Here is a 27,619-nt window from a genome sequence, read left to right on the forward strand (position 1 = left end):
ATAACAGACGGTATTTACGGCTTCAGCCCAAACATATTTAGGTAGGTTATCCTCATTTAGCATGGTCCTAGCCATTTCTTGTAGAGATCTATTTTTTCTCTCAACAACTCCATTTAGTTAAGGTGTTCGAGGTGCTAAAAACTTATGTGAAATTTCATTTTCATCACAAAAGTTTTTAGCATCTCTATTTCTAAACTCTCCACCTCTATCATTTCAGATGTGTAAAATTCCATAACCCTTTTCATTTTGGAGTTTCTTACACAAATTGGTAAGCATTTTACACACTTTATCTTTGGAGCCTATCTACTATAAAAAATGCATATTGTTTTCCTCCTAGACTTTGTGTTTTTGTAGGATCAAATAGATCTAGATGAATTTATTCCAATGGCCTTCTAGTGGATATTAATTGCTTCTTTTTGAAGCTGGTCTTAGCTTGCTTTCCAAGTTGGCAAGCATAAAAAATTTTGCCTTTTATGAATTTAGTTTTGGGTAAGTCCTTAACTAAATCCTTCTTAACTAACTTAGATAGGAGATCCATGCTAACATGTCCTAGTCTCCTATGCCATAACCAGCTAGATTCATTCAAGACCGTAAAACACTTTATGCCTTGAGACACTAAGTTTTCAAAGTTAATGCAATATAAGTTTTCACAACAATTTGCAATAAAAAGTGTTTCATGTTTTTTTTTGCATTCTCAACAACACACTTATCTTTTTTAAAGGTAATGTCAAAACCTTTGTCACAAAGTTGACTAATACTTAATAAGTTATGTTTTAAACCTTCAACTAATAATACATGCTTAATGATTACCGACTTTGCTAATGCCGATAATCTTACCTTTGGCGTTGTCTCCAAAGGTAACATGTCCACCTTGCTTTAGTGTTAAGGATGTGAACTTGGAGTTGTCTCATGTCATATGCCTTAAGCATCTGCTATCCAAAGTACCACTTTTCTTTAGAAGTGGTGGACCTAAAGCATACCACAAAATGATTTAAGTAACTTTCTTAGGTATCCAAATCTTATTTGGTCCTTTTAGGTTAGCTTTTGAAGTTTCTTTAATTTTCCACACCTTTTTAGTTTTCACATTCTTTCTTTTAAATGAGTAATCAAATTTGATATGACCCTTCCTTTCACATAAGAAACATGTGGTGTCAGTGTAAACATTGTTTGAGGAAGTGCTGACATAATTTTTAGATTCTCTAACAAAATAACCCATGTAGAGATTCTTTTCTCTCTTCTTATCTTTTCTATTAAAACCAATGCCTTCTTTATCTAGAGTCATCTTTTGAGAACCAACTACCTTATCAAAGTTGTCTGTCCCACTTGTGAAGTTATAGATTATTTTAGAATAATCTTCTACTTTTCTTTCTAAACTAGTGATCTTTAAATCCTTATCATTTTTAAAAGTGGCTCGTAATTTCATGTCTTCTAGTTCTTTTGATAGTTTTTTAGTATTATTCTCTAGTGCAATAATGTATGAGTCTTTTTCCTTTTCAATAGTGTGATTTGACTCTAATTTCTTTGCTAATGTTTTATTCTCACTTTTCAGTGTGGTGTTTCATTTGGACACCCTAACAAAGCTTTTATGTAATTTAAATAGCTCAGTTTGCGATTCAGTATATAAGGGTATGCTATCACATGATTCATTACAGGATTCATCACTAGATTAATAAACGAGTTAGGGTAAGAGTTTTGTATCTCATTGTCCAGTGCCATAAGGTAGATGTTTGCCACCTCCTGATCGGTCGAGTCACTTTTTGAGCTGTCTGAACTGGAGTCATCCCAAGTTGTGGTCTTTATTGCCTTCTTCTTCTCCTTCTTAGAATCCTTTTTAACTTGTGGACAATTAGGTTTAATATGACCCACCTTATTAATTGTAATTGTACCAAGTAAGAAGGTTCTGCTTTTGTTTCTTTTCGACTTGATTCTCCTTTGTCCATTCTAGATCCCGGAATTTCCTAGTGACTTTCTTATTCTTTTTAAAGAACCTACCTAGTCTTTTAGCGATTAGGGCTATATCTTCTTCATCCATCTCTTCATCTTCCTCATCACTTGAGCTTTCTTTGGAAGCTTTAAGTGTGATGGATTTCTTAGCTTTGTTGTTTTCAGTTGCCTTTTCATTAATAGCCATATCGTACGTGAGAAGTGACCCCATAAGCTTGTCTAGGGACAATATTTTCAAATTCCAACCTTCACCTATGACTGTAACCTTAGGTTCTCATATGGATGGGAGTCCTCTAAGAATTTTCCTAATCATGTCGTAGGTAGAGTAATTCTTTCCAAGAACATCGAGTGAGTTTATAATATGAGTGAACCTAATGTACATGCTAGAGATAGATTCCTCAGATTTCATTCTAAAGGCTTCATAATCACTAGTGAGCATATCCAACTATCCCTAATGTCTACGGTTCCTTCATAAGTTATTTCAAGTTTATCTCAAATTTATTTAGCACTCTTATAGCCCATAATCCTATTGAATTCACTTGTGTCTAATGCACAGTATAGGGCACTCATAGCACTAGAGTTTATTTGCATAAGCTTCATATCAGCTTCATTCATTTCACTTTTAGCCTTAGGAATTTCTTTATTATCACTAATTATGGTTGGCACATAATTGCCTTGGACAATAACTCTCCAAGCCCTCCAATCCATGGTTTATATAAAAATTCTCATCCTTTGTTTCCAAAAGGTGTAGTTAACACCGCAAAAATATTGGAGGTCTTATGGAGGATTGACCTTCACCAATCGGGGACACACCTAGGTTTGTCGTTAAGTCTTTATGTAACTACTTGTTAGGATTTATTACAACTAGGTTTTGATACCAATTGAAAGTCAAGGTGTAATCCTAAGAGGGGGCGAATTGGGTATTTTTAAAATTTAATGTGGAAGCTTAATCTATCTTAATTTGTTTTTCACAAGTGATCTAAATACATTAATAACCACAGAAATATTTTAAGCAAATAACTATACCAATATCAATATTCCTAAATATGAAAGAGCCTAAACTAAGATTCCAATATGTAATCAACTACACACTATTGACAATGCTCACAACAAAACAATCTTAATAAAAAATATGCTCAACCACGAGATGATTTATGCTATAACTTAAGAAAGTAATAAATCGATCATGTTGATTAAGGTGTAATCCCAAGAGGGGGGATGAATTGGGTATTTTAAAATTCCTTGAACCTATTTACCACTTAATCCCTATTTGTATATTTACCTGCTGGGATTTATGACTAACTTAAATTGATTTTATCAATGAGTTTTTCTTACCCTATTAAGTGTGTGTAGAGCTATTCAACATACACATGCAATATGAATAATAAAGTGAAGTGCGGAAAGTAAAGAGTTAAGGGAAGAGAGAAGACAAACGCAATTTTACAACGTTCAGCCAACTCGTCCTACATCCTCGCCTTGAGTAACCCACTCAAGGATTTTACTAAAATCCTTGCTCTTTAAATTGAGACAAAGCTTCTCTTACAATCCGCTACTTACAAAAGGTACAACTCCCTCCTACTCTGCTGCTTACAAAAGGTATAGCTCTCTCCTACCCCGCTGCTTACAAGAGGTACAACTTCCTCCTAATCTGCCGCTTACAAGAGATATAGCTCTCTCCTCACACCCGGTTCACAACTCGAACTGTGATTACAATGAATCTGTAAAACACTCAAAATTGCTTCCAACAAAAGCTAGTGAGTACAATTCAAATTTCTAATACATTAAAATATGATTAAACTTGAAGCTCAGAGTGTATGAAATGATACAATCATTTATGTATGATATGTTTCAACACATAAATCCTTTTTTATCAAAACTCCCAAGTAATGATATATTTAAAACACTTTGGAGTATATTAGGGTTCTGAAAAGTAAGGTGTAATCCCAAGAGCGGGGGTGAATTGGGTTTAAAAATTATCTTTTAAATCTTTTTAGGAATTCTTAACTTCTTGTTGATTTTTCAAACTTTTAGCAAAAGCTTATTTTTTAATTCAATCCACAACCACACAATCATTCAATCATCCAAGTAATCAATCAACCAAATCAATCAACCACAATTTGAAAGCAAACAACCAAACCAAGATTAAAATATACAGCACTTTGGTAATATAAGAACTTGAGATGGTTTGTTTGTTTATATAAGCCTTGTGGATATGAATTTGAACCAATCCTTGTAGTGAATGTGAAATCGTTCCTTCACTGCAAACTTTAACTTAATTTTCAAGCAACTCATAATTTAAATAAACTCTTTAGTTAAATTGTCTTTGGGTGTTTAACCAAGTAACATACTCCCGTAAGGTTTCTGCAAAGAATGGTTTAACCAACGTACTCCCTTTCGGTTTCTACAATCCCAAATCAAAAATTAAACCTTAAGTTTATTTAACTTCCAAATTACGTAGTATATATGATTAAAAATTAAATCATCCTTGCAATTTATATATATGCTGGAAATTAAAGAGAGAAAGGGAAAGAGAGAGTGAGACCAGGATTTTTATGAGGTTCGGCTTACACCCAGCCTACGTCCTCGCCTTTGGAAAACCACCAAAGGATTCACTAAACCTGTTCCTTTACCAGGTAGAATAAATCTTTACACACTCCTTCAATAGGCTAAAGCCCGCCTCTCCAAACGATGTACCCTCGTTTGGTTACTCCTTCAATTAGGCTAGAGCCCGCCTCTCTAAGCAATATCCCCTTACTTAACCAACGATCCAAACAATCCTTGGAATCATCAATCTACAAGATACAAATCAAATATTTATGTACAAAGAATTGCTCACACAAAGAGCTGATTAGTTCAACAATTTAACACTATAATATACTTCAAAGTAAATAACAATATGAAATTTAACTTGAAGCTCAAGGGAGTATATTACTGATTAATTCTTTCAATGATTGAAAGATTTAGAATTTGTAGCAACAAGATTGGTGAGTGAGAATCAGCAAGACCTCAGCAAACTTCGTAGACAAGATGAGATTGAAAGAGCCTTTTAGTTTTGAGAGCAATTGAGAGAATTTTTGAATGTTGATTTGAATTCTTGGTTCTTGGTTAATTAATTCAATGATCTTTGAGGCTTATTTATAGACTTGAAAAAGTATGTAATTTGATCCCCAAGTGACTTGGAGTATTCCCCAAGTTTTCAAAAAGTTTGAGCCCTAAGCAACCTCATTTAAAAAAATTGTCCGTTATGAAAATTCAAAATCTACTGCGTGACAGTTGACTATCCTTTTTTGGCAGTCAGCTATCTAGTTAAATTAAAGGGATAGCAAGGTGGTAGTCACCTAACTGAACATGGATAGACGTCTCAAAGTGTACAGACAGGCGTCTATACGAACATGGACAGATGCCTGTCAAGCAATTAGCTTTGAGCACCCTTTAATTTTTTGGTCATAAATTTTTGTATATAACTCTAAATTTGACGATATTTGTGTCAAAATAAATCTAATAGAAAATACTAAAACTTTAATGTTGAACACATTTTAAAATAAAGATTCTATGATAGAGAAAAATGTACATCAATGCTGATGTAGAAAAAATGACAGCAATTGAGAAATCCTCTTTTTGGTGTTTTTCATTCCAAAAAAGATTTTAACCATTTTGAAACAATTTTTGACCTTACAAAATTTTTTTCCAAGTATGTTAAAAGGTATCTAGGTCCAATAAATTAACCTAAGAGTTTCAAGCATCCATATTGAAATTCTTTGAAATACTTACATAAAATTTCCTATAGACTCTTTCAAATTTTCAATTCTTGAATTCCTTGAGGTCTTTATGCCTGTTTCATCTTTCTTTGAGCTTTCATCAAGTTCTCTTTAATCCTCATGCTCTCATGATTTCAAGATTTATCTTTAAATCCATTTTTGAATTCATGCTTTAAGCTTCATATTAATCATCCTTCTGAACACTTGACCTTGCATTCATCATTGAATCCTGAAATGACATTACTTAACCAAATATGTTAAGTTCTACTTGTTTGTTAGCATCAAAACACGATGATAAGTCTTGTAAGGTCAACAGGTTCTAGTTCACTTTATAAAGATGCACAAATATATCTGATGTGAACTTGTTAAAAGCTTTATCTTGAATATTTTATCAATCTATATCAAAAAGCTTTCTTTCAAATATTTAATCATAGCCCGATCTTTGTAATATGCAAATATATATACGATATGTAATTCAAAGATCAAAATACTAAACATAAGGTTTTCCAAACAAAATATCCCTCAATAAAATAAATATTTATGAATAGCAAGGATATATATTCAAGTATTTTAATATATCTAAAATATGAATCCTTTAACTGAATACACACTTAAATCAAATTATTCAATCAATGACAAAACCTTAATCAAGTTGTGAGATTATCCAAATAATCTATGTGAAAATATACTCGCTATCAATCACTTGACTTATTTCAACAATAGATTTGGAATGAGAAGTTCTTTGAAAAATAGATATATTCTTGAATCAAACACTATTCAACCAATAGCTAAAACCTTTCTCAAGTAATGATCTTGTTAAAAAAATAATATTTATATGTATATGCACACTCAAGATCAATCACTCTAATGATATTTAATAACAAGTGATGAGATGAAAAACTTTTGAAAATATTAACTTGAATTACCAAACCTCAATGCAAAGTTGCAATCAAGATGTATAAAAGAGATCCCTTTTTGATTTTCTGAGTTGATTTGCCCAAGGAAGATGAATATAGGTTGGAGTGCAAGCAATCGTATAACTTTACGCTCAGATTTCTCAATTCTCTTTCAAAACAAAGTTCTCTTCTCTTCTCTTTTTTCTTAGCTTGTCTTGGTTTACGTACTAACTTTTAGATATTCAATATATATAGTGTCTTACCCTTAGAATTTATCTTAACCGTTGGATTATAAGATAGCTCGCATGTTTGCTCAATAAAAATTACATTTTTAATCTTTCCCATAAGTTCAGACGACTGAGGTCAAGGGCCCAGACGACTGAAGTCCTTTTTATCCTTCGAAAAAATAACCTGGACACAGACGACCGAGGTCAAGGGTCAGATGACCGAAGTGTCGAGTTCAGACGACCAAAGTCAAAGTTCAGTCATCTAAGGTGCTTCTGCCAATTTATGTTATTCACCAATAAATCTTCAGACGATTGAGCTTATTCTTCAGACATATGAGGTAATTCTTCAGTCAACCAAACTTAAAGGTCAGTCATCTGAAGTTCCCAATTTCTACATATTTTCTTTCCAGTTCAAAAATTTGTTTTGCTTCCTTTCTTGGCTCTTTTATAAAAACATTTTCCAGGGTTCTGACATTATTTCTGAGTCCATGAATGTCCCCTAATGTTGTTCATGAAATGCATTTCTCCTAAAGACATTCTAAGGTATATGTTGAGCCTCAAATTAAATCATACAATAATATAAATACATGAGTTCCAAGTACCCATTCCCATGACGTTCTTGAACTTTGCCTGCATCTTGATTCTCATACTCTTTGAGTTCCATGAATCTTGCCAAGATATGTCAACTTTACTTTATGGCTTCCATGACTCATTGTCCTTTCGTGCATGCTTAATATAGTTCCTGTTCACAAACTCAATGCACATATCAAATACTAAGTGATTTGTCATTATCAAAACAGGATTGGACTCGTAGAGTCAACAGATCACAATGAAATTTCCCAGCAGCCAAAATCAATATCAAATAACTTAGTAGTATGAATGAGATAAGATTTCAATAATTTATCTAACAAAGCAATGAAAACATTTACTACATTCACAAACCAAAGTAAATATGCTTGGAAAATAAAGGAGATATAGGAGAGAGTGACACCCAATTTTTTACAAGGTTCGGCAATCGTGCCTATACCCTTGCCTCAAGCAACCAGCTATGGGGATTCACTAATCCCTCCTTTAGTAGGTGGAGAAACCTCTCAAGAAAAAACAATCCTTCTGCTTGTCAACAACTTAATCATTGAGTTGTTAGTTTTTAACAAACAAATAAAAATAGATTTTTACAAAGTTAACTCTCCAACCAAAGTGGATTCATACACAATAAGCACTACAATACTCTCAGAAGATATTTTATAAGAAGCTCAAAGATATTGGCTAAATTTTTTGGGTTTTGAAAGCTTTGAACTTGAAAGAACAACTCAGAAAAATAGTTTTAGCAAGAATGGCGCAAAAGATGATTTTTTTAATAAAAATCGATATGTTCTAGCTAGTTGCCCTAACACGATTAGGGTTGGCTATATATAGGTAAGTTTAAATAGTAGCCGTTTGTGCGTGTTTTGGTAACATTATATTTGCAAATTGAAAAGATTTCTGGCCATTTGCAAAACTTATCGCAGAGCTTTGGTCAATTGAACTTTAAGTTTGGTCACCCGAACTAACACTCTTTGGAATTTTAACAATGGCAGTAGCCATTCGGTCAACTGATCATGTGGTTCGGTCGCCTAAACTCTCTGATGCAATACCAATTTGTTCAGACACTTGCATTTGGTTGACTGAGCATTAGACTCAAGCGCCCGAACATCCTAAAATTCAATTTTCTTTTATATTTTGATTCCAAAAATGATTTTTAACCTTTTGAAATAACATTTGTACTTTGTAAAAATATTTTCAAAGAATTAAAAGGTATCTAGGTTGTTAACCATCCCATTTGAGAGTATATAGAGTCAGAGGGGGGGTGAATGGACTTTTTCGTGTATATAAAATTTCTCTACAAAATAAAATCTCTTGGAAGATACAAGCAATTATATCATAATATATGAAATTTAAACCATGCACAAGACAAGTAATAAAGAGTATAGGGAGAGAAAATCAACACCAGTATTTTTACGTAGCTCGGCACTAAGCCTACGTCCACGCCTTAGTACCAAGTTAAGGATTCCACAATCCACTAAAATACTTCTTCACCAGCTGAGCAAACATTACAACTCGGATACCAAACCCTACACTCGGGAACAAATCCCTACCGCGCTGCTCACCACTTGCCTTAGGTTCACCAAGAACCTTCACCAAGCGGTTCACAAAGAACCTTTACAACCAAGAAGATGATTTTAAAGAGATGCTCCTTTAATTTGAGCTAATAACAAATACAAACCAAACCTTACACAACTCTCTCAAGCATTGAATCAAACAAGATAAATGAGAAAAAGAGAACTTAAGCACTTGTGAATGAATTAACAAAGATTCAAAGTGCCTAGATTTTGTATTCAAGGATACTTTTCACTATAAGCTTGTAATAATAATCAAAACCGTACTAAACAAATCTATGAACTTGTATTTATAGCCAAAAACCCTTACTAGCCGTTGGGAGCAATTCCCAAACAAAACTAGCTATTTTCTAACTGTTATGGAGCTGGGCATGAGACCCCTGGTCGACCATTCCCTTGTACTGGTCGACCAGTCACCTGGTCTGCTAGAAGAAATTAGCTACTGGAATTGTTGGTCAACCATTCCTCTGCTCTGGTCAACCATTCCCCTACTATGGTCGACCAGTGCCTTGAATCATAAAAAGTCACCAACATAAAAGCTGTGATATTTTTTATTTGCTTTCCAAGGACACCAAAATCTTGTTTTTTTGGATTCTTCTAGTAAAGGTTATGCCCCAAATACCGAAGGGTGTTTAGGAAAGGCGATCGGTGCATAATTGAGGTTTTAAACCCAACCAAAAAGCATTTTAATCACTTAAAACATTCTTATACAAAAGTATATGAAATATATTAAGTCTAATAAAGTTTAATACTTGTCCAAATGAGTTTCTCCTTGAATATAAGATATCATGTTAATAAAAACGCATTTGAAAAACCGTTTTGATATCTTATATGCTTAGTATGTCCTTTATGAAAATATACTTGACTTTCTTGAGTACTTAGGACATAAAACTCTTTTTGACATAATCGGGACTAAGTATAAAAATGTTCTTAAAACTAGAATATTAAAAAATTGTACCTTTGAAAACATATTTTGAGTTCAGGAATCTTTTGACAAACTCTTTGATTTTAACTTTGAAAACTATTAAAGTTAAGTTTGTGACTTTAGGTGAAGTCCTATTTACTCATGTGTCCTAGTATACATATGCAATTGCTCAACTCTTTCTCAGAAATCATGCAATAAAAAAAGTGCAAGAGTTACAATATAAACTAACTCAAACAAACACCCTATTACAGATAATACAACACTAAACTTCCTTTGCTGTGCTTGGGTTCATCTGAGTACGTGACCTTTTGATCTTTCCTACTTCGATTGTTAACTCGATCTGATCTTTGCCTTTTGACCAATACTTCAAGTATTCGTCCCTTGAACCAGCATTAAACATAATCTGCAAAGATGGAATGCACTAGGAACACCAAGTAGGTTAATATCATCAAAACACATAAACCATGATAGTGTAGCCAACTAGGCTTACATAGGTCCATGTAATTAACCTAAGAGCTTCATAATAAAAACCAATTGAGAAGTACTTACTTGAAACTTACTTTTCAATACATATGACAAGCTATCTAGGTCTTCATGTCCTTAAGCTTGGTCTTCATCCAAGCTTTCCTTCAACATCCATCTTTCATTTACTTGAATGCTTCATGGCTTTCCATAATTCATCTTTCATTGTGCTTTTACATAGTAATACCTATAAATACACTTGATAGCACAATTAGATGTCTTGGTATGTTATTATCAAAATAAGATTAAGCCTTGTCAGGTCAACATATAGTTATGTAAAGGGAAAGTATTAGCACCCCTTATACACCATGGTGCCAAATGAGTCATATGTAATCACCAACACATCAATTGTCCTTATTTTTTTTATTACTTTTTATTTTAGTATTGCTCCACCTTATATTTCCATGATATTTTGATTTAGAATGTAAAGCTTCCCCCACCTCAAGAAAACTTATAAAGGGTGCTATTGCACCCCCTATGATATTTATCTTCAAATTATTTACATTAGGGTTTCTTAAAGTTGAGTATAAATTCAACTTATAAAAGAACACACTCACAAAGGAAATAAAATATGTAAAGCATCAAACATAACATTCAAAATAGATTTCTACGCAATAATGTTTCACAAGGTAAGTCAAATATTACTCTTAGACTAAAGAAAACAAGTCAAATATTTCCAAAATGAAGGAAACTATATAGCAAAATGAAATTAGGATAGCTTCCCAAGAGGGGGGTGAATTGGGAATTCAAAAACTTTCTTTTTAATTCCTTTTAAGAATACTTAACTTCTTTTATTGTTTATCTAATTCTTTTACTTGTTTGTTTAATTTGTCAAACAATAACTTGGTTTCTTTTATAGAATCAACAACACAAGCACTTAGACAACTAAATCACCAATCAACCTTTCAATTAACCACACTATCCAAACTAACCAAACACAATTTGAAGGCAAACAACCAAACCAAAATTAAGATATACAGTAATAAGAAATTAGGATGGTTATTTGTTTATGTATGCCTTATAAATATAAATCAAGCCTTATAGTTGAATGATATGCTTGTTAAAATAAATTTGCTTCTTTTATATGATTTACAACCACACATCCACACTCTTCCCAAAATTCAGAATTCAAATAAACTCTTAGTTAATTTTCTTTAGGTGTTTTAACCAAGTAACGTATTCCCGTATGGTTTCCGCAAAGTATGGTTTAACCAACATACTCCCTTTCGGTTTCCGCAACCCAAATCAAAATTAAACTTTAAGTTTGTTTGATTTCCAAATAAACGTAGTGTATATGATTTCAAATTTAAACCATCCACGCAATATAAATATGCTGAAAATAAAGAGTAAGGGAAAGAGAGAGTGAGACACAGGATTTTACGAGGTTCGGCTTCAACACAGCCTACGTCCTCGCCTTTGGCAAAACCACCAAAGGATTCACTAAACCTGTTCCTTTACCGGGTGGAACAATACCTTTATACACTCCTTCAGAAGGCTAGAGCAGCACCTCTCTAAGCGATAATCCCTCGCCTAGCCAACGATCCAGCAAACCTGGAATCGTCACAATCTACAAGAATATAATATAAATTCTGCGTACAAAAAATACTCCCAAAATTTAGAGCAGGTTGTACAAATTGAAATGTAAATTGTACTTCAAAAAACCAAAGCAAAATAGAATATATGAAGCTCTAAAGTTTTTAGAAGTCACCAATGGTTCGTTTAAAATAGAAATGGAATTGCAACCCGGAACCGGACTTTGATATTTTCAATCTACCAGAATTGTAGAATTCTTCTCCAGCAAAAGATGTGAGCAAAGAAGAACTTCAGAAGAATTTCAGCACAAAATGAATTTCAAATTTTGTCTGATTTCTCTCTGTTCTTGTGTTTTCAAGTCTTGTGTTTTTTCATTACCCAAAGAGGTATTTATAGGCAACTTAAAAGATCAACTTCCACATCAAATTAGGTAAACTTTGAAAAAACATTTAATTTGTTGACTAAATTTTGAATTTCAAAATTTTGAAAGATCAACATTCACATCAAATTTGGTAAACTTTGAAAAAACATTAAAATTGTTGACTAAATTTTGAAATTCAAAATTTTGAAAGATATTGTCCATATCAAATTAGGTAAACTTTGAAAAAACATTAAATTGTTGATTAAATTTTGAAATTCAAAATTTTGAAAGATGTTGTCCATATCAAATTAGGTAAACTTTGAAAAAACATTAAATTGTTGATTAAATTTTGAAATTCAAAATTTTGAAAGATGTTGTCTATATCAAATTAGGTAAACTTTGAAAAAACATTAAATTGTTGATTAAATTTTGAAATTCAAAATTTTAACAAGAAGCTTCCCTTTGAGATCTAAAATTTGCTCCACGTGGCAGTCATCTGCCATGACATGGCAGTCATCTGTCATAATTAAAATTTAAACCCAGAATACTTTTATTAAACCCTTTAACTTGCCAGTCATCTGTCCATAGATAGACAGTCATCTGTCAGGTGCACTGCTTATCAGAAACTCACTTTTTATTTTGAACATTTTCCTTCCGTTAAGGCCTTTGTTACTTTAATTTCAAAAACATGTTTTAAGCTCTTTAAAACAAAGTGTTTCTTAGTTTCTTTTGATTTTATAAGAGCTTCATATATCTAAATGACATTTGGTTTTGAAGTACTTACAACAGTTCTTCTAATTATGGTCTTCTTAAATCCTTCAGCCTCCTTCAATCTTTTGAGGTTTACTTTTGACTTTGGGTTTGCTTGCCCTTAAGCTTCTTGATTTGTTATTCATTGCCTTCAATATTCTGAGGTGCTTTCACTAGATTAACATTGAGCTTCAACTTATTAACCTTGAGAGTTCTTTTACCTAAAACACATCACTTAACATCATATGTTAAAGCATCCTTCATTTTGTTATCATCAAAATAGGATTGAAAACTCCAGTTAAGTCAACACAAAATTATTAAAAAAAGCAACTTTCCTAAATAAGAGGACTCTAATTTTCAGAACTAAGAAACAAAATAAAACCTAAAATTTTATGTACAAAGAAATTGATTTTTCTCTATTTTCTTCCTTTTTTTTGAAAATTTTGCCAAGATTAGAAACCTTAATCTAAGTAAAGAAGGCCTTAAGACTAAAAAAAAAAACTAGAAAAATAACCTATAAATTTTAAACGATTTCCCACAATTTTATGATTTTTTTTTTGTATTTTTAAATTAATAAATGTAATTAAGAGGAAAATAATGATAGTAATAATAATAATAATAATAATAATAATAATAATAATAATAATAATAATAATAATAGATATAATAATAAATATAAGTGCAACTCATAGTCCATATAAAGATTATATATTTTATTATACCTTTTTATTTTTGTAGAATTTTTGTTAATTTAACCAATTTAAAACCACATAAACAACAACAATACAAACATTAATAAAGAGGAAAAAAAAATAAATTGCTAATATGTATGTACATAATAAGCCACATGTAGAAATGCACAAGCTGCCATGCAAGTTGTCTTCCTCAACTTGCATAGTTCTACAATGTTATGCTAGAATAATGCCCTCCTCCTCCTCCTCCTCCTCCTCCTTCATCTTCTTCTTTGATGTATCATATCACTAGCCCTGCAAATGAAGCTCCCTCGCTTTTTCTCACTTTTTCTTTCTTGCCCAAACAATAACATCAAGGGAACCTCTCATGACAAAAAAATAAAAAAAAGAGTTCATTTAAGCATAAAAAAGTTCTTAATTTTAACTAGAAAACACTTGTTAGATTTCGATAATTTTATTGAAATTTCTTATTTGAATTTGGATAACTTTTTACCACTTAATATTTTCAATAATATATCATATTACTAATTTAATTAAATGACACGTGAATTGTTATACATCTATATTACTTATTTAGTTAGATGACACATGAATTGTTGTATAGCCCCGTCCTCCTCCTCCACTTCAGCTTTTGCATTGGATCATGAATGCTTTCATCTCTCTATTTGTATTGGATCATGAATGCTTCTGAAAAAATAAACTTACTCTATTTTTAGTGGGATCCACTTTTCATGGAATTGTTGGAGGCCATTTTTTACTTCTATGTCCTCAGTAGATAATTTATTTAGTAAAAGAAATAAATATTTATAAGAAGTTAAAATGAGGTTTAGAAAGATGACACTAAAGGGGGAATCCCCTTTATAGCGGTATAGAAGATGTCATAAGTAAACTATCATTAATGAAATATCTTGATTAAATTATAATCCATTATATTTTTAGCCAAATTTCTAATTATAGGTTAATATCATGATTATTTGAAGGAGCATCAAAAACTGAATTTCCCTAAGAACTCTCAATCGCTAAATTTTCCTAGAGATCTTGACAGAAATTTTGGTGGTGATGTGCCGGAGTTGCAGAGAGAGGAACAGTGCTGAGGCTACTTATGTAATATCAGGACGGGATGATGACAGGGCTATTTCATTTGTGCGTGGACAACTTGGCGAGGACGAGAGAGGGTCGGTGATCCAGAGTTGCAGAGAGAGGGATGGTGTCGGGGCTGCTTCAGCTATGCATGGACGACATGGTGAGGGCGAAGGAGACGATGAGGATGGGGAATATGATTGCAAAACTCAATGTTTAAATTACTTTGATACCATGAAATCATTCATGATCCAATGCAAAGAGAGAGATGAAAGCATTCATGATCCAATGCAAAGGGAGAGAGGGTTGTCGTACAAGAGGCCAAAGTATACCTTTGCCTTTTTGCATTTTATATATAGATAAAATACAATTAAATAAACTTAACTCTAATAATGATAGAAAAACTAAATGCATAAAGCAAAGGTATACTTTGGCCTCTTGTGCGGCAACTCTCTCTCTCTCTCTCTCTCTCTCTCTCTCTCTCTCTCTCTCTCTCTCTCTCTCTCTCTCTCTCTCTCTCTACATTGGGTCATGAATGCTTTCTTCTCTCTGTTTGTATTGGATCATGAATGCTTCTGAAAAAAGAAACTTACTCAAAGAAACTAACTCTATTTTCAGTGGGATCCACTTTTCATGGGATTGTTGGAGGCCGATTATTTGATTTTTTACTTTTATATCCTCAATAGATAATTTATTTAGTAAACGAAATAAATATTTATAAGAAGTTAAAATGGGGATTTAGAAAGATGACACTAAAGGGGGAATATCCTTTATAGCCGTATAGAAGATGTCATAAGTAAACTATCACATTAATGAAATATCTTGATTAAATTAAAATCCATCATATTTTTAAACAAATTTCTAATTATAGGTTAATATCATGATTAGTTGAAGGAGCATCAAAAACCTAATTCGCCTCATCTACAAGGTCTTATAATTTTTTTATTCTATAGAAGTCTCATTTATCATATCACATTGATAAAAAACAAAGGAAGCATTGAGAACACCATTAACCAACTCAAAATTTAGTCCTCTACTCCTCTTGCGCGAGCATTCCGCCCTTCACTAGCAAAAGTAGAAAACTCAAAACGTATTGATGGGAATGGAAGAGAACAAACATCATCATGAGTCTAAAACTCATCCAGTAAAAAATTATTATTTTCTTCCTACAAATTCTCAAATTATTATCCAGAGACTGAGGGCGAGAGAGAGATACCTGAAGGATTTCAATGGATTGTTGAGCTACGATCTTCTTCATTTATATACAATGGCAAACAGCCAGAGTGAGCTGCATGAAGATGGGGTAGCTAAGGCGTATCCATGAACTGAGTAAGCACTTGAACTAAGAAAGCAATATTAGGTCTTGTGATGCCAAGAAAACCAGTGTCTTGTAAAATGTCCAAAACATATTTTCTCTGACAAAGAAAAAATCCTTTAGAGGAACGAGCTACTTCAAGGCCTAAGAAATATCTTAAACATCCAAGGTCTTTAATTTTGAAAGCTGAATGGAGAAATTGTTTAATGTCATTGATGGATGATATACAGGAACTTGTAAGAATAATATCATCAACGTATACCAAAAGAACTGTGAAAACTATAGTAGATTTCTGAATAAAAATACATGAATCAAATTTTGACTGATGAAAGCCATAATCAATTAAAGTCGTAGCAAGCTTGGAAATCCATTGTCTGGATGCTTGCTTTAAACCGTAAAGGCTTTTATGAAGTCAGCAAACCAAATCATTATTCCCTTGAATTCAATAACCAGGTGGTAATTTCATGTAAACCTCTTCAGATAAATCACCATGGAGGAATACATTATTCACATCAAGCTGATAAACAAACCAATTTCTAGATGCAGCAACAACTAGCAAGCAACTTATGGAAACCATTTTAGCAACCGGCGAAAAAGTTTCAAAATAATCAATGCCTTCTGTTTGATTGTAGCCTTAGGCTACTAACCGAGCCTTAAATTGCTCAATAGAACCATCTGAATTAAATTTTATACGATAAACCCATTTGCAACCAATAGGTTTGTGACCAGGGGGCAAAGAAGTAATGGACCAAGTTTTGTTGTCCTCAAGTGCATGTATTTCAGCATTCATATCATCACGCTATTCAAGAATCTTGACAGCTTGATGATAATATTTAGGTTCAGATTGAACAGAGACATTTAATGCAAAAGAACGATAAGTTAGAGAAAGATGAATATATGATAAAATAGAAGATAAAGGATGGGGATTACCTGAGGACTGCTGAAGAGAGCTGTGAGAAGAAGAAAGGACTGAGTTAAAATTTTTGGCCAGAGAACAATGATAGTCATGAAGATAAGAAGGTGGGTGTCGTGGTCGTGTTGAATGTCGTAGTGGAACTGAAATGGGGTTAGATATAGTGGAAGATGGGAGTAAAATGTTCGATGAAAATGGAATATTTGATAAAAAATTAGAATCATTAAGAGCAACATCTGTTGGTTGAATGGGCAAAACAGTATTAGAAGTCAATGGTTTTGTAAGAAAATTAGATGGTAAAGAAGCAAAAGGAAAAATATGTTCATGAAAATTGACATCTGGAGAAACAAAAATTTGATGAGTTTGTAAATCAAATAATTTGTAACCTTTGATGCCAAAAGGATAACCAAGAAGAATACAACGACGAGAATGAGCTTCAAATTTATGACGATTGAAAGGAAGGGAAGAAGCAAAACAAAGTGCACCAATAACTCTCATGTGAGAATATGAAGGAGGTTTATCAAATAGAATCTCATAAGGAGTTTTGTTTGATAAAAAAGGAGTAGGGGTGCAATTTATGATATATGCAGTAGCTAAAACACAATCAGACCAGAAAACTAATGGTAAATGTGCTTGAAAACGAATTGCTCTTGCAACATTGAGCAGATGTTGATGTTTTCTTTCCACAACTGAGTTTTGTTGAGGAGTAGCAATGCAGGATTTTTGATGAATGATGCCATTTAAACGATAAAATTTAGACATATTGAATTCAGGACCATTATCAGTTCGTATAATTTTAACAATAGCCTAAAATTGATTTTTGATTAAAGCAAAGAAAGAATGAAGTAGCATGCGAGTTTCAGATTTGCACTTCATGAGATAAATCCATGTACACCTAGAATGATCATCAACAATAGATAGGAAATAACGAAAACTTTGTAAAGAAGGAATTGCAAAAGGACCCCAAATATTTGCGTGAATCAATTGAAAATTAAAAGTTGATACATATTGACTATGTTGAAATGGTAATCTGTGTTGCTTTGCAAGGGGACAAATATTACAAGTTTGATGATTATTTGAAGGAGAAAGTGAAATATAATTGCTCAACATGTGTAAACGATTATGAGAGAGATGTCCTAGTTGTTGATGCCAAAAATCAAACGACTGGTGTACATTATTTGAAAAAGAAGAATTAACAACAATTGTAGTAGAATAACTTCCAGTTGAGAAAGGAAGCAGATAATAAAGACCATTAAGCAGTCGGCTCGGTCCAATTGTCTTCCACAGCCGCAGGTCCTGAATATAGTAGAAGGAAGAAGAGAAAATTAGTCAACAAGATGAGGTTGATGATAATTTGCTAGCAGAAATAAGATTGAAATTGAAAGAAGGGATGCAAAGAACATCATGTAAAATTAAGGATGATGATAAAGTAACAGTTCCTATATAAGTTACAAACACACGAGTACCATTTGGTAGATTGACAAAAGATTGAATCGAAGAAGTGATGGTAGTTAAGAAACAAATATCACTAACCATATGGTTAGTTGCACTTGTGTTTATGATCCAGGGAGTAGGGGAAGATAAAGAAGAAGAACAATTGAAAGATATACCTGTCATACACATTGAAGTTAAAGAACTACCAGTAGGAACAGATGATGCAACCAAAGTTGAGGATGAAGCAGGTGAAGGTTGAAGAAGAGCCAACAATTGATTGCATTGTTCTTGAGTAAAAGGCAATGCAGGAACCTCTAAAATGGCTTGATTTGCAGAAGGATTGCCTCTTTTTGATTTAGTAAATTTAAAACCTGGTGGGAAACCATGAATCTTGTAGCATTTGTGAATAGTATGGCCTGAAATTCCACAATGAGAACATATAGGCCTGTCCTTCTTGAAAGATTTTGAATTAACGGATGATGGTGAAGTAGTTGTAGCCATGGCAGCAGAATAAAAAATTGGAGTAGAAGCTACTATAAGTTGATGTTGACCTTCATCTTGAAGAAGAAGAGAAAATGCTTTGTTAATGGTAGGAAGAGGATCCATCATTAATAATTGCCCTCTTATGGTTGAAAATGAATCATTTAATCTCATAAGAAATTGAATTGTGTAATCAAATTGTTCACGATCAAATATTTGCTGAAGTGCCCCGCAGGAACATAATGGTGAACAAGAACAATGAGGAGCTGGACGATAAGTTTGAAGCTCATCCCAAAGTGTTTTAGATGGCTGTAATATTGAGTGATTGATAATTGGCCTTGAGAAAGATCTGATATCGATTTCTTTAATTGACAGACACGTGGAGCACTGCTTCTTGAAAACCTTTGTTGCAGATCTAGCCATATGCTTCTTGCATTGTCAGAGGACAAGACACTAGAGATAATGTCTTTTGATAATGAATTTGTAATCCATGCGACAACCATTGAGTTGCATCGTCCCCAAACAGATCGAAGAGGATGATCTGATTGTGGAAGAGAGCCATCAATGAATGAAAGTTTATTTTTAGCATGAAGGGAAGTGATCATGGAATGACTCCAAGTATGATAATTTGTTTCAGTGAGAGGTGTAGTAACAAGAGTAATGCCCGGATTATCCCCATGATGCAAGAAATAAGGATTAGTAAAATTATCAACTCTGGATGAATTAGAGATAGATGAAGATGCCATGGAAGTTGCAGGAGAGCTTTGAGAAAAAAAAAAAGGAGAATGAGGAAGAAATTTAGAAATGCTCTCATACCATGTTAAAACGAATAAAATATATCATTTTATTCATCTGTCAAAATACTTGCACAATGCCTTTTATACACATTATATTAACAAATTTTTACAACTGAAGAATATAATATATAATCGAAATATTATCTGTAACTGATATGCTGCTGCTGTGTAAGGAACTGAAGTCCAGAACTACTAATCTGGTAAGCTGCTGCTGCTGTGTAACTACTTAACTGAAAACCAAGACTGCTAATAATGCTCATTGCTCAGATTGAAATATAATCTCAAGCTGCCTCCTCACCTCACTCATCGACGGCCGCCTCTCGGGATCCCAAGAAGTACAACACACTGCGAGCCGCAGAAGCATAACCATCTGCTCCTCACAGTCCCACCGGTCCCCATGAAGCTCAGGGTCCAAGACACCCACGCCCCACTCCTGTTCGCCCACAGACTCCACCAATTTCCCCGGGCCATCTCCTCCCTCGGCCGGCGTCTTCCCCGTCAGCAGTTCGAAAAGCAGGACGCCGAAGCTGTAAACATCGGCTTTCTGCAGGGGAACTCCGAGAGCTCCGTTGATGAGCTCTGGAGCACGGTAGGCGAGGCAGCGGGGACGAGAGTCGTCGGGGGAGGCCAGTTGGGATATAGCGTAGTCGGAGAGACGGGCGCCGTCGCACTCGATGAGTAGAACGTTGGATGACTTGACGTTGCCGTGGGACAAGCCTTGCGCGTGCAGATGTTCAATGCCCTTGGCTGTCCCTGTTGCTATGCTGCTCCTTACTTCCCAGCTCAGGTGAACCCTCTCTGCTTTTGCCGTTCCTGTTTCAAGGTAAATTAAAGAAGGGACGACAATTGTGATTGATGCTTTATTGTGCTCAATTTACTTTTTTACTATTTATGCATGTGTTCAGTGATTTTGTAGGATGCCGGAAGAGGACTATTGCGCCGGCACGAACCATACACTGAGGCACACCATTTATCAGCTTTCCTCAAACCCAAACTCAATGTTTTCCCAAAAAAAAAATTGAGGAAATAAGAAATTATAGATATATTTTAAATTTTTTAAATTAAAATTATTTTGTTACATTATTATGTTATGCTTGAGTACACAGGTAACAAAAATGGGACACAAGAAATTTTTGAAAGCCATCCACACAGGCCCTTTGATATTACTCTCTAAAATTATAAGAACAAAACATAGAAATGAAAACTGAAAACTAAAAACTAAAAACTAAAAACTAAAAGCTTATTTAGTTAATATTTGTAAAATTATAACTAATTAAAAATTTGATTGAACAAATGCCCATTTTTGTTCTTTAACCAAATGACAAAAAAGAAAAAAAAAAAACTATTAAAATAATAAAAGTAAAAATTATTATAATTATTCTTCTTAGTTATTAGTTTTTAAAACTTACATTCTGGCACAACAAGAACATCTTATTATACATGTCAATTAAAAAATAGTAAGAAAAGTTAATGAATTTTATTTTTAGAGAAGAATTATAAATTTATAGACATTTATATTTTATCTATATTTTAAATTTACGTTGTCACTTAATTTTAATTTTATTTAAATATTATGTAAAAAATAAATTATTTAATTAAAAAAAGTTAATTTCGAATATTGAAGTATCCTAATGGCAAGTTTATTGAAACAACTAAAAAACATATACAAAAACTTATTTGCAATTTGAAAGTTGATGACAAAAACAAAAAAGAAACATGTTGTCATAATCTATTTTTTCACCATATAGAAACAAAAACAAAAATAAAAATGATACTAAGCAACCTATAGATGTTTTTTTTTTTTTCTAGAAAGAAATAGAATTAATGAGTAATAAATCACTTTGTTTTCCCACTTATTCAAAGCTGGCTTTTATGATGCTCAATGAATTTGGTAGAAGTTGCAAAGTGAGGGACAATATGATGTATGTGAGTCAAACATTCTCGCAAGGTACTCTCTCTTTAATTCAACTCAATTTGACTATACTCAAATTTGAGCTTCTTGAATAGTTTTTGTAAGTCAAATTCAAGTTTCTTAATAGCACTCACGAGCTTAAGCACCAAGCTTATGCAATTTTATTGTTTTTATACAAGTCATATAATATATAAACAACAAACAACAACAATAAAACCAATCCTTAAGCCTCACTAGGTGGGGTTGGTTATATAAATTCTTTTCTACCAATTTATGTGATCAGGAACCATTTATTTTTACAAATTTAGAGTTATTAAATTCTTCTTCACTATCTCATTTTAAGTTATTTTAAGTCTACTCCTACCCCTTCTACTGACCGGCTCACAGTAACTAACTCACTCTTCTTCACTGGCGCACTATGTGGACTACGTTGCAAGTGTCCAAACCATCTAAGTCATCTCTCCCTTATCTTCTTCTATAGGAGCTACACCTAACTTATCGCAATTATGTTTATTCCTTAATTTATCTTTCAGTGTTATACCACTCATCCATCTAAGCATTCTCATCTCTACAACTTTTACTTTTTGGATATTTTATTTCTTCATCACCCAACATTCTGATCCATATAACATAATTAGTCTTATAGCCGTCTTATAAAACTTTCCTTTCAATTTTAAGGGAATTCTACGATCACAAAGTACACTTGAAGCACTTCTCCATTTTACTCGACTTGTTTTAACTCTATGCATTACATCATCTTCAATTTCTCCTTCAGCTTGCATAATAAATCCAAGGTATCGAAATTTGCAAGCAAATGCTATTTATTTCTTCATCATCAAGTTTAATTTTATCTCAAATATTCCTCCTACCATTACTGAAATTACATTTCATATATTCTATCCTATCTCTACTTATCCTAAAGTCTCTAGATTCTAAATCTTCTCTCCATAATTCTAATTCAATCTCTACTTCGCCCCTAGTTTCATCAATTAATACAATATCAACTACAAACAATATACACCATGGAACCTCATTTTGAATGCTCTTAGTCAGCTAGTCCGTCACTAAAGTAAAAAGATAAGAGCTCAAAGTAGATCCTTGATGTACACCTGTGGTGATTGGAACTTCTCTAGTTTCTCCATCTTTAGTCCTTACACTAGTCATTACTCCATCATACAAATCCTTAATAGCATCAATATACTTACTACATACACTTTTTTTTTTTTCATTCTAAAATCCACCATAAGACTTCCGTAAGTACCCTATCACATGCTTTCTCTAAATCAATAAATACCATATGCAAGCCCCTCTTCTTTTCCCTAAAATTTTGCATTAATCTTCTTAAAGATATATAGTTTCTGTAGTAGATCTCTGAAATATAAAATCAAATTGATTTTCTAAGACCTTTGTTTCTAACCTTAATCTTTATTCAACTACCCTTTTCCACAGTTTCATTGTATAACTCATACGTTTAATTCCACGATAGTTATTACAATTTTGAATCTCCTTTATTTTTGTATATAGGTATTAGAGTGCTTCTTCTCCATTGATCATCTAGCATTTTCTTAGTTTTTATAATTAAGTTAAATAAATTAGTTAACCATATAATTTCGTTATCACCTAACAATTTCCAAACTTCAATTTGGATGTTATCTGATCCTATAACTTTTTCACTTTTCATTATTTTAGTGCAAACTTAACTTCGTTAACTCTAATTTTACAAATAAATCTCATATTTTTAGTTTTTTTTTTCTCATTTGTCATTTCTAAGTTCAAGTCTTCTATTTGATTTTCATTAAAGAATTTATTAAAGTAACTTTGTCATATTTATTTTATGTCTTCGTCTTAAATCAAGACAATATCATCATCACTTTTTATACATTTTTATATTTCCTAAGTCCTTACTCTTCCTTTCTCTATCTTTAGCAACTTTAAATATATCTCTTTCCCTTTTTTTTGTATCTAATCAACCATAAAAACTATTAAATGATCCGTGTTTAGTTTCACTAACGACCCCTTTGCATTTTTCTCGCCTCTTTATACTTTTCAAAGTTATCTATATTTTTACATTTTTACCATGTTTTATACCAAATTCTTTTTGTCTTTACGACTTTTTAGACATCCTTATCCCACCATCAACTTTATTTACTATTCAAGAATCTTCCCCTATTCATCTAAAATCACTTCTGCTATCTTTTTAATAGAATTAGTCAATCTACTCCAAAGAGTATTTGTATTTATCGCATCCTCTATAGTCCAATCCCCATCTTTGATCATTTTTTCTTTAAATTTTATTTTATTTTCACCCTTTAGGTTCCACCACCTAGTTCTTTCACACTGATTTATTTTATCATTTTTTTTTTCCGTTTTTTAATACATATATCTAACACTAAGACTCGATATATGTTGTGTGGATAGACTTTCATGTAAAATAACTTTACAATCTTTGCATGATAAAACAATCCACCCTCCTAGTTAAAAAGGAATATATTTGACATCTATTTTGTCCACTTTTAAAGGTTATTAAGTGTTATTTTTTCTTTTCTTAAAGCAAGTATTCATTATAATAAAATCATATGACATGGCAAAATCTAAGAGCATCTTTCCAGACTCATTTTTGTGTTCATATCCTTGTCCTCTATGTATCCTCTCATAACCTTTATTATACCTTCCAACGTATCCATTCAGATATTTTCCTATAAATATTTTTTAAAGCCCCTAGTATGTCTTGTAGTATAATACTATCCATATCTTTTCAAAATTATCTCTTAAGATTTTTCTGCCAAGCCTACTTAGGAACATAAACACTAATAATATTTATTATCTCTTGACCTAATACCATCTTACTTTTTATAATTCTAACGCCTACTCTGTTTACATCAACAGAATTAAAGGTACAATTAGCATAAACATGAACCTACACCCAAAATAATAATAAATAAATAAACAAATAAAAGAGCCTAAACATGGAAGTTGCAAAATTTGGAAGAAGAAGAGTAAAATACAGAATATTATCAAGCTCTATGTCGAGTTATTGCAGCAAATTGACATGCAAATAGGAAATCTTGAACCCTAAAAAATAATTTTATAAAAAAAAAACAATTGAAGGAATAAAGTAAAATGAAAGGGCTCACCATGCAGAAGTGCAGAGAGGCTTCCCATAGGGGCGAAATCACTGACAAAAAGCTGCTCACCCTTACCATAAAAGTATGCTCTGACGGGCAACAAATTCACATGAACCATATTTCCCAACTCCTCCACCCTCTCTTTGAATTCCCTCTCTGGAACACACACATTTCTCAACCTCTTCACGGCCACCTCTCCCCTTCCCTCTAATTCCACCTTATAACTCGTCCCATATGTTCCCCTCCCCAAAAGCTCTGCCGAACTCTTCAACAATTCCTCAATACCAAATGCCCCTCCGCTATCTCCTAGAAACTTCAACTCTTTATCCTCGCCACGTCCCGCGGCGCACACCGTCCCCCGCCGCTCACCGGAACCGCCGTTTTCTCTGCCTGCGTTAGCCCTGTTCTCCATCCGAATTTCAGCTTCCGATTGATTTATTGCCGCCGACACCGCCTTCCCATTTCTCATTTTTAGACACAGAATTAGAGCAATTACAAGAACAGAGACCACCGAGCCGGTCGCAATTCCGGCGATGGCGAACCCGGAAAGCTTGTTTCCGCCGCCGGGGCAAGATTGGAGGGGAAATCCACAGAGTGGGTTTCCAATGAAGGCGTCTGCGGGGAAGTTCTGAAGGCTTCTGGGGATAGAACCATTCAGGCCATTGTGCGAAACATTGAAGTTCTGTAACGGGGGAAGATCCGGAATTGATCCAGTGAGTCGGTTCCTTGCTAAATTAAGAGTTTTCAACCGAGGAAGATTGTTAAACTCCGACGGAATCTCAGCGGAGAAGCTGTTTCCGGCGAGGTCAAGGCTAACAAGTCTGCTCAAGCGGAATAAGAAGGTCGGGAGCTCACCGGAAAATCGATTGGTCTGCAAATTAAGAACGCGTAACTGAAGGCAGGAGCCTAAATCGGGCGGGAGTTGGCCGGAGAGGGAATTCCGGCGGAGGCTGAGCCTGCGTAGGTGGGTGAGGTTTCCGAGGGTGTTAGGCGGGAGGTCGCCGGCCAGGCCATCGCCGGGGAGGCGTACTTCGGTCACGCGACCGTCGGCGCAAAGGATGCCCCGCCAGGAACACGGATCGGATCGGGCCGGGTCCCATAGGCGGGTTTCGCCGCCAACGGCTTCCCGGAGGCTGAGAAGGGCAGCCCTGTCGGCGTCGAGGTCTGGTGTGGCGGCTGGGAAGAGGAGGAAGACGACGACGACGACTGTAGTGAAGGGAAGGTGAAAGGGTCGATGGGGAGGAACCATTTGTGGTGTGTGTGGGAAAGTTGAATTTGAAGGGAAGCCGTATGGACTTTGTATGGTTTTTTCTATTGACTTCAATATTTGTATGGTTTTCTCTATTGACTTCAATAATTCTTTGGACGAACCATTCAACTCATAGCCATGGAAATGTCAATCTATCTCTCCCTATTATTTGGTTGAATCCTTTTTGTTAACGGGTATTAGGCTTTGGGTTGAAGTCCAACCCTTATTTACTTATACTACACTCTTATTAATTGTACTATACTTGTACTGTACTTCTATTATACTACACTTGTACTGTATTTTTATTTACTTGTACAGCACTCCATGCCTCATATATAAATAGACACCAATGTATACTCTTTTAGATAAGAAATATAATAATACTTGTTCAATATTTCTAATATGGTATTAGAGTCATTACTCTGACCTTTTCTTAATAGTCTTGTTTTCTTGGTGTTGTTCCTTTCCTATCATGCTTCCGCTGTCGTCAAGGAACCACACCACAAACCACTGCATCCTCTGTCGCCACCATGCTCATCACTTCGATCAAGCTTCTGTAGGTACCATCAAGATCGTCGTTCGCTGATCTACTCATCGATGGAAACCAGGACATCATCGGAGCACGCATGCGCTCGCATGCGTCGCCGCCATACTCTACTTCAGAGTCTATGTGCCTCACGCGCCAATCACCTGTTGCCTACACTCGCTCCACGCACTTGTTTCATCCTGCCATGTCAGCCCTAGCCGACGTCATCATGCCACGTTAGCTTGCCACATCAGCCTACCATGTCAACACGTTATGTCAGAATTGTTGACTGATGGCTGTTAACCAAACCGTTGACTGTTTGACTTTCCCAAGATTGACTTTTTTTCAGGCTAGGTTCTCCTTACCCAATTTTTTTGCGTAGATTTCATTTTTGTAGCCTATTTTTGCATATTGTGTCTCTAAATGGTTAAAAGAGACATTTTTCTTCCTCGCCCCATCAATACTACATTGGAGGGGACTAGGAATTATTTATCGTGGTCTCAAGCTATGTGCAGTTTTCTTAAGGGCCACATGCTTTGGAAATATTGTCCTGGTGCAATCACTATTCCTGCTAAGGGGGCAGCTGAAGAAGCTACTGCATTCACTACTCGCTTAGTTGAATGAGATAGCCATAACTATATGATCCTTAGTTGGCTCTTAACACTTTCATTCCTTCCATCTCCGATTTGTTGGGCAGCTTTGATGATACAAAATCTGTATGGGATATGTTGGCTAAATGATATTCCACTTCTCACAAATCCATGAAATATCAGTTAGTAGTTGAGTTGCATCAGCTTCGGCAAGAATCAGGGCAATCTATCAATGACTATTATGATCAGCGTACCTTCCTTTGGGATCAAATTGACCTTTCTAATCCAACTTGGGCATGCTCAAAAGATGTTCAGTAATATGCTCCTGTTCGAGATGAATTCTGTTTCTATTAGTTCTTGATGTCACTTGACAAAGACTATGAGCCCATTTGAGGTCAGCTTCTTAATCGTAGTCCTCTTCCCTCTCTTGATAC

At 34.1% G+C, this 27,619-nt stretch overlaps 1 protein-coding gene across 1 annotated transcript; it reads right to left on the reverse strand.

The window, feature by feature from the left end:
* Nucleotides 1-19,806: 19,806 nt before the first annotated feature.
* Nucleotides 19,807-26,115, reverse strand: LOC131154324 (probable inactive receptor kinase At1g48480). The gene is made up of 2 exons (XM_058107021.1): nucleotides 24,830-26,115; nucleotides 19,807-20,596 (listed from the first exon to the last, which is right to left on the reverse strand). The coding sequence occupies exons 1-2, from the start codon at nucleotides 26,067-26,069 to the stop codon at nucleotides 20,040-20,042; spliced, it is 1,797 nt and encodes a 598-aa protein (XP_057963004.1). The 5' UTR covers nucleotides 26,070-26,115; the 3' UTR covers nucleotides 19,807-20,039.
* Between the last annotated feature and the right edge of the window lie 1,504 nt (nucleotides 26,116-27,619).

The sequence above is a fragment of the Malania oleifera genome, chromosome 4 (genome assembly GCF_029873635.1).
Source record: "Malania oleifera isolate guangnan ecotype guangnan chromosome 4, ASM2987363v1, whole genome shotgun sequence".
NCBI classification, from domain to species: domain Eukaryota; kingdom Viridiplantae; phylum Streptophyta; class Magnoliopsida; order Santalales; family Ximeniaceae; genus Malania; species Malania oleifera.

Bases quoted from the DNA above. Each gene is read 5' to 3' on its own strand.
- LOC131154324 (XM_058107021.1), bottom strand. From the start codon at position 26,069: ATGGTTCCTCCCCATCGACCCTTTCACCTTCCCTTCACTACAGTCGTC. The intron at 20,597-24,829 runs GTGAGCCCTTTC...ACCTTGAAACAG, and splicing joins CCTCTCTGCACTTCTGCATG to GAACGGCAAAAGCAGAGAGG.